General features: G+C 54.8%; 1 protein-coding gene across 1 annotated transcript in view; it reads left to right on the plus strand.

The window, feature by feature from the left end:
• The window catches only part of TTBK1 (tau tubulin kinase 1), an 89,618-nt gene extending 84,243 nt beyond the window's left edge, over positions 1-5,375 (plus strand). The window contains exons 15-16 of the mRNA XM_010161128.1: positions 1,926-3,505; positions 4,949-5,375. Coding sequence (XP_010159430.1) covers positions 1,926-3,505; positions 4,949-5,375 — 2,007 coding nt within the window. The remainder of the gene's footprint in view (positions 1-1,925; positions 3,506-4,948) is intronic.
• The last annotated feature ends 3,203 nt before the right edge of the window (positions 5,376-8,578 follow it).

Here is an 8,578-nt window from a genome sequence, read left to right on the forward strand (position 1 = left end):
TGCTGGTGGGACGGACTGCAGGGCACGGAAACGATACCTCCGGCCTATGTAGGATGTGTACTACAGGACTGGATTCAGCTCTCTTTCCCCAGAAAGCAGATGAGATGACACAAGCTCCTAAGAGCCGAGCCATTTGAAAGTTTACCTATGCAAGGAGAAACTATCGATCCTCCACCTGTACCATCAACAACAGCACCTAGAAAATGGGGTGAAGTAGAGCAGCAGGTGACCTGTTGTTAGGGGTGGGGAGTTTTCCCCAGCCGGAGGCTCAGCACAAGGAGCGGTGTCGGCCAGGGCTTCTTTACTAGGTCCCAGTCCCAGTGGGGAAGCGTGTCTGATCAGGACTCCAGGGATAGCACTGCGTGCGTATTTCTTGGGAAAACCAAATCCAGCCAACAGGCAGAATCCAACATTAAGCCTCTGAATGGAGTAATTTCCAAGATGTGCCTGAGGAAGGAAGCCAAGTGGGTAATTTCCTCAGCAAAGGGTGGTAAGTCCTTCTCACCAGTCAAGTTCCACATCTGTCATCCTGATACAGAAGGTAGAGGAGTCAGTGAAAGCCAAAACCAGGCTAACACAGGGCCGTCTTCAGGGCCAGGCTTCAGCTTTCATGAAAGAAGAGAAGCAGCTTTGGACTCTGGCGGCATTGCCAAAACCACCCTCTGTTTTAAATTATAAGATTTCAAAATAAGTATTAAATGGATAACAACTTACCACCACGCGTAACAGCTTGATGCTGCCCACCACTCTGTTTGGAATGCCGCTGTTGCACAGGAGCATAAAGATCTTGGGTTTTTCCAGCGTACTAATAGGGCAGTTGCTCTGCACAGAATAACACGCAGATTTTCAGCACCACTGGGAATTGTGCCATTGGACTGGAAAGCTGTTGAGGGCTTTTTTTCCCCACCCAGGGACTGAGATCTGTTCCCGAAGCCAGGTGAATGTGCTAGCCCACAGAGTCAAATGGGGGCTCATTTAGTCACGTTAAGTATCCTCTGATGCTGTCAAGTGCTGCGTGAAAATGCAGATGTTTGGAGCCCTCCTGCTCATGATGAGGGCTTTTCAATGGTAACATGTCACGCATTATTGACTGGTTGTGTTTACGGAGAGGTTTTCATTTTCCAGCCTTCTTAATAGAAGGGTGAGCTACATGGAGGGTTTTTTTTTAAATCCATTTTCAGAGTGGTGCTGCTGTGGTTCCCATTTGCAGCCGGTTGTCAATTAGGCTGAACTTTGATGGCCGTTTCCTGTTTATTTTTCTTGTTTGGTCAAGCGTGTGCTTAGTGTGCGTGAGCCGCTGCTTTTCCCTTGGCATGATCTGCCATCATTTCACAGCCTGCTCCGGCACCTTACAGGCAGCGTCTCCACCACAGACTGCTTCCACCAACTGTCCTGTCCTCCCATTGCTTTCCATGGTTGCACACCCCAGAGCCTAATAGCACTTTGTGTCAGCTTTCATCACTTCCTTGCTGATCATTTTAGGGGCCCCTTGGGTTCACTGTGGCGTGGGCATAGAAGAGTGTTGCTGAATGGTTCCAGTAAGGAAGGAGGGAATATGTAAATATATAAATACTGAAATAAATATATAAATACTGAAGAAGATATTGGAAAACATGAAAAAATCCCAAGGAATTGCTTGCAAACAGCTCTTTTAGGTCCAGGTTAAAGGCTGCTAACACAGGAACTCCTTCGGCACATTTTTGTGCCTTCAGACAAGTGTCTGTGAACCTCTCTAAGGTTTGTACAAAAAAACTGATCGAGTGATCACTGCTCAGGGATGTATTTTGGAAGCGTGGTAGACTTGAGGCATCCCACTGATGCTTCCCAGTGCTGCTGATCCTGATGTCTTCCGTGTGAAAGCCATGCCTGAATACTAACCCTTTCCTTTTGTCACATCTGTCTCCTTGCAGGCGTATATGCTGAAGTCATTTGAAATGAATGGTCTGCCCAAGGCAGTGCCCTTAAGTTTGCCTTACCAAGACTTCAGAAGAGATGTGTCAGACTACTGGGAAAAGCCTAAAGTATCCCAGCGGATAAAGAAAGTCGATTTCTCAAATATTGTCTTGACTGCTCCTTGCAAACCTCTGGAACCTTATCTGGAAATTAATGGAAAAGACGAGGAGGAAGAAGATGAGGAAGACGATGAGGAGGAGGAAGACGAGGAGGGGGAGGCAGAGGAGGAAGGGGATGAGATTGACATGAACAGCGGTTCCAGCAGCGACCTGAGTCAAAAAAGCACGGAGCGCAGCCAGGAGTGCGCCCCATCCACGCTCCTGGCTGATGACCAGAAGGGATCCAAGGGTCGAGCATCCACTGCTGACGGGGACCTGGAACTGGAGGAAGGCTCAAAAACACTAGTGCTGTTTTCACCAGCTGACCTGAAGAAGTCTCCGGTGACCGCAGACTTGGCTCCAGAAGTTGATTTGGGCACTCTTGCTGCACTGACACCTCAGAGCGAGCGGCCACAGCCTATGGGTAGCCAATTGGATGTATCCGAGCCAGGGACCCTGTCCTCAGTCCTCAAATCCGAACCAAAGCCTCCCGTGGCAGTGGCTACAGCTTCCTCCCCCTTTACCAAAGTTGAGCGCACGTTTGTTCATATTGCCGAGAAGACCCACTTGAACGTCATGTCTTCCAGCGGCCAGCTGATGAGGCATGAGGAGTACTGCCCCCCGGGTCAGTTTGAGGAGGTCATTATCGAGGAGGAGCTGGAGGACAACGTGGTGCTGGTAGAGAACGGAAGCATACATTCGGGTCTAGAAGGGGCAGAGATGGAGAGCTGCGCGCTTTCGGCTAATCCCATTGAAACCACCTCAGAGACGGCGGGGGAGCAGCCGGCCCTTCCCAATGGCGTAGCGAAGCCTCCTGAGGACAAGACGGAGCTCTCCAACAAAGTGGCACTCTCGCTGGATTTGGAAGAGCCTGGCAAGGTGGTTACAAAGGAGCCTGACCTTGAGAAGTCAGCATCGGCGGCAGAACACCTTAAGCAAGCAGAGACCCTCCTCGACACACCACAGCATGGCCCCAGGAGACCACTGGGCTCCAGGTATAGAAGTCGGATCCCCATTTTGTTCTCTGAGGAGGACACCGGCTCAGACCTTTCGACTTCGTTCTCAGCCAAAGAGAGGCTGTATAAGAGGGCAAAGCAACCTGACTTGGCTCGCCTGGTGATGGAGAAGAGGCAAAACCGCCTCCTTCGGCTGGCCTCAGGGGCCTCGTCCTCCGCATCCTCCAGTGATGAGAGGCGGCGGGCCTCGGAAACCCTGTCAGCCACCGGTTCTGAGGAGGACACCCATGACTCTGATGACTCCATCCCAAGGAAGGCAGGGAAGGAGAAGGCTGCCCTCCTGGGGAAAGAAGAGAGACCCATAAGCACAAAGAGCAGAATTCCTCGGCCCATCACGCCAGTGAAAACACCGCTAGAGGCGGCGAAGTCTGAGAGCTCCACGGCCGTCATGATGGCAGTGCTATGTAGTTCCCCGCAGGATGCGGCTGTGGCCTACAGGTAAGACCAAAATGGTGAGCAATGCAGAATGGTGGACTCGTTCAGGAGGCACAGCCAGGGCTTTGCTCACCTCCCACTGCTTTACCCTTCACTTGAATGCGTAGTTGTCGTGGTTTAACCCCAGCCAGTGACTGAGCACCACACAGCCTCTCACTCACTCCCCCCACGGTGGGAGGGGGGAGAGAGTTGGAAGAGTAAAGGTGAGAAAACTCGTGGGTTGAGATAAAGACAGTTTAACAGGTAAAGCAAAAGCCATGTGCACAAGCAAAGGAAAACAAGGAACCCACTCACCACTTCCCATCGGTAGGTGGTTGTTCAGTCATCTGCAGGAAAGCAGGGGTCCACCACAAGTCATGGTTACTTGGGCAGACAAATGCCATCACTCCACATATCCTCCCTTCCTTCTTCCCTCAGCTTTATATGCTGAGCACGGCATCATAGGGTATGGAATATCCCTTTGGTCAGTTGGGGCCAGCTGTTCCGGCTGTGTCCCCTCCCAACTTCTTGTGCACCCCCAGCCTACTCCCAGGTGGGGTGGTGTGAGGAGCAGAAATGGTCTTGACTCTGTGTAAGCACTGCTCAGCAATAACTAAAACATCCCTGTGTTATCAGCACTGTTTCCAGCACAAATCCAAAACATGGTAGCTCCTGTGAAGAAAATTAACTCTGTCCCAGACAAAACCAGACAGTGGTCCATCCCTGTTTCCTCCAGTGTTGAGCTCTCGGTTTTGCAGCAGGCGTGTCAAGGCTGTGACTCTGCAGGGAAACCTGGACCGGCTTTGGGCTTTGGCAGTGACTTTGAACAGCATGGGCCAACACCACATGGTCTGAATTCACTACACATCCCTGTGCCTTGATTTTTTGGAGGTACCTGGCTCTCTATCAGATAAGCACAGAGATGTAAGTGGAGGTGGACCTCTTGAATTCACCAGTGTTTGGCTTTTCTGCCTGGCCTTGGGGCTGGAAGCCCAGCCCAGGACCAGGGAGGCTGCTGTGGCTCTGCCACTGGTCCAGCGAATTCTGCTTTTTTGGAGACGTGGGGTGGAAGGAAGGGATCCCTGTCAGTTGCTTGATCTTCCAGCACAGTTACCATCAGAGGACAGCTGGTGCAATCCAGCTCATTCCCGTGTTCCCAGATTGCATCTCCTGCCTTGAAAGAGGTTGCCGCATCCACGCTGCGTGTTAAGAAGGGTCCAACATGTGCTATCAGCATGGGCCTGTGCGTAGTTCCAGAGGGTGCTGGAGGATCAGGGCAAACACTAGTTAACAGCATCGGGAGTTACAGGATGGGACTTGATCCGGTGGCCCATCTTGTTCACAGCCCAGCTCCTGCCATCCTGGTGCTGGAGACTCCTTGTAATTGCCCAGCAACAGTCCTGCCACACCTGCCAAGAGCCCCTTGGAGAAATCCGCCTTCAGCCTCCCTCTTCTCTTCCCCTGCAGGCTTCAGGCACAGAGACCAGCTGGAAATGTCCCAAACGAGTGCCGGACAACGCAGGTACAAAGTCGGCTCCCTCCTTCACCGAGCTCCACTTCTCTTCCTCCGCGGAGCAGCTCACGGAGGTCCAGCTGTGCATCCCCTCGGAGCCCTGTCCTTCCTTCAAGAAACCCCAGTGCTTCCCCCAAAAGCCAGCTGCCGCCTCGGAAGGAAAGTCCTTCTCCCTGCCGACAGCATAAGCCAGGGACTGCTCCTCAGCGAGTTCCTCCTTCCCCCCGACCTCAGCCCCCAGCTCAGGCCCTGGGGCCGACAGGAGATTCCCTGTCCTCTCCTGGTGTGGCCAAAAAACGACAAAGAGGAAAAACCCAGACTCAGAGTCCAGCAACCAAAGGAAAGCAGGTGTCCCTGGAAAGTAAGGCAGCTGCCAGATAATGAATTTCTTCTGCCAGCCCAACAGACTGGGTAACTTCTGCATATAGTACACACTTGAGATGCTGCAGCACAGCCTTCCATGCTGGACCCACGAGCGTATAGCAGTAGCTGTACTTCAACGCTTCACTCACCCCACACCGTCGCGATCAGCTCCCACCGGCCTGGAAGCCTTGGAGCCACGGAGCCTTCCTCGAGGGAGACATCCAGCCCGCAGCTCACGCTTGCTAACGCACAGCACCAAGCAGAGACCCAGGCAGCCTGCCTAGTGCCTGACCCTCCTCTCCCCCACCCCAGGCATTCCCCTCTCTCTGTTAGCAATACCAGCCGCCAACACCGCCCCTGGCTTTGGGAAGAGGAGCAGAGGTGATGAGAGCGAGGCCTGTCGGGGTGGAAGGCTCCTGCCCTGCAGGCAGCTCCCTCCTCTCTCCTCGCTGGGAAAACGCCAGCCTTGGCCGCCGACACCTACCCGAGTGTTGGCTCACCTCCTGCCCCCGAGTCCAGGAGGGGTTGCCACCAGCTTAGCCAGAGGGATGGATGCGTCCTCGCGTGCTCAGAGCAGGGGCAGGGTGGAGGGGGCTCTTTGGCCTTCCCAGAGAGGCCTCTGCAGGTGGGAAGGCTTGCGGGATGCTCCTACTTGCTCCGCTATGTCCGGCGGGGAGGCGGGCATCGCTGCTCGGCGACACTGCTGCTGTTTCAGCAGGTGCCTGTGGTGGGAATTTAGATGGAAGTAGGGATGTATTGGCAGCTTGCTGGGCAATCAAGAGCGCTTGCTAATTGATATAGAAAGGGAGCACAGCGCAGCCACTTCTGTCTGAAATACCAAACTGTGATCTGTGGAGACCCCATCTCCCAGCCTGGGTGGTTCCTCTCGACCTGAGCGGGGTGGGTGCCACCACCCCGCCGTCCACCAAACATAGCTCCACCCCGAAGATGTGAATAGTCACTGGATGCCTTTAGCTTGGGTGCCCCTTGCACCTGAATTCCTCGTGCTTTATCGTCACGCTCTCGGTGTTTTGTGAATTTTGGCACTGTGGTTGAAAGTTCCCCTACACGGCAGGGTGGGAAATTATTATCCTGTAGTATACTCACAAGCTGCTGCTTTGCCAGGAGAGGTTTGCTGGCACGCCCTGGGTTCCTGGTGCATTTCTATCCAAGAGTACAGGGGGTTGAGTTGCGGAGGTTGGGTTTATGTTTGTCTCGGTGCTCAGCTCTGCCACACGCCGTGTGAGAACCAACGACGTCAGCGCGGAGGTCGGGTCGTGTCCCAGCCACAGGTAGCAGGCAGGGCGCTGGTGACACCAAGGCATCGTCTCCCTTTGTGGTGCAGCAGGTTCCCGGTCCTGCTGGACACACGCCAAAGCTGTCACGGTGTTGGAGAGTCACCAGGCAGGTCCCGCAGGTTTCAGAAAGACAGGGAAAGCTTTCCAGCACAGAAAATAACAGCCGTTCCTAGTGTTGTTTGACAGGGCTGGGCTGAGCGTGCAGTGGTCCACAGAGACCTGGGACTGGTGTGAGTCGTCTCTCCTTGTGGTTGTGCTACCAGCCTCCCGGTCCCAGCACAGCCCTGCTTCCCAGCTGCCTCTGGCATGATGGGGAGCAAGAGAGCGCATCAACAGCATGGTTTTCCCCCGGTCATTTTGGATGGGAGCGTCTGCGCCATCGGGTGCGATGGCAGTGAAAGCTGGCTGACTGCAGCGATGCTTTCTCCCCAGAGAGCCTGCGCAGGAGCTGGCACTGAAAGGTTTCTGAGGGTCATTCCTGGCTGTCCCCATATATCCCACAGGTTTGGGTCTGCAGACCTGCTCCCCTTCCCAGTGGCAGGCGATGCTGTGATCTTGGCTGGATGTCACCTTGCCTCTTGCGTGCCCCCACTCAAGTTATTTTTACAGGAGCTTCAGTGCTGGGCTCTTCCCGTGAAGTGGATATCAAGAATTTGCTAACAAGGGGTGGTCCTCAGAGCCAGTGGCAGGGTGCTGCCTGGCCCAGGCATGCTCGTCAGCCCCTGGCCAGCAGCCTGCCTGCTGCAGGAGGTGATGCCTGAGCCCTCTTTGGGGTGTCAGCAGGGAAGCCGCTGCCATGCCAGTGTTGCTCTGGGTCTCCTCCCTGCCTCTGCCCTTCAGTTGCCCCATGGTGAATGTGACCCCAGGGCACTCCCATCACTGGGGTGCTCGGCACAAGTTCCCGTTCCTCTTGTGTGTCTCACCAGAGGGATTTTCTGGTAGGCAAGTGGATGAGCAGTGATGCTCTCTGCTTGTGCAACTGGGAAAACAGCCCCGAAAAAGGGTCAACAACTCCCCTGGGCCCTCTCATCTCTCCTTTGCCTCTGCTCTGGAGGGAGGCTGGAAGGGCACCTGCCACAGTTGGGTCGTTTTGGGGGCAGGAAGGGGTGAGGCCTGTGATCTTAGGGAGAATTTAGGTGGTTGAGGGATGCCAGACGATCCAGTCGCATCCCAGAAAGACAGGAGAGGCAGGATCCTGCTGTTCTCTGCCATGAAACAGGGTGTCCCAGCTCTGTCAGGCCGTGAGGACGCACAGGGCCGCTCAAACCCTGCTGCTGGCGTGGGGCTGCATCCTGGCTTCACTGCGGAGGGGATCGAAGGGGAGATTGAGCTGACCAGAGCAGAGGGAATGTCGAGGGGGAATAGAGAAAACTGGTTGGGGCCAGAGGAGGAGAAGCAGGCTTCCCAGCACTTTCCCATGTTTGCTGGAATTCCCGGGAACAGCCTGACGCCACGTGGTTTGCCATCGGTGTCTTTGCCGCAGGGTCCATCCTGGCCAACTGCAGACGGCTGTGCCCACGTGTGTCTTGAGGGGACTCCTGGGACAGGCTGCTGCCGTGCCTGCGTCTGGGCAGGACTTGCTCAGGGGAGCAGCGTGGGGTCCCGCGTGTCTTTGGGGCTGCCTTGCATCACGAGAGAGCAAACGCTCTGCTGAGACCCTCTGCTTTGCTGGGGTCTGCGAAGGTGCCGCCTGCTTCCCTATCTGCCAGCTGAGAATGGAGTCGACGGCTGCTGTCTAGCCAGGAGGGGTTTGCAAAGAAACAGGGATATGGGGGGGTGAGGGGGGTGTGAAGTGGTGAATCTGACAGTTCTCAGCGATAAGCCAGTGTGATGACAGGTTATATGAGCAGAGGGAGCAAAAGGAGCAATGGCACCAGTCTGATTAATGCTGTGGAGGGGCTTGAACACGTGGATGGAGCTGCG

This window comes from Eurypyga helias, unplaced genomic scaffold (genome assembly GCF_000690775.1).
Source record: "Eurypyga helias isolate BGI_N326 unplaced genomic scaffold, ASM69077v1 scaffold12851, whole genome shotgun sequence".
NCBI lineage: Eukaryota > Metazoa > Chordata > Aves > Eurypygiformes > Eurypygidae > Eurypyga > Eurypyga helias.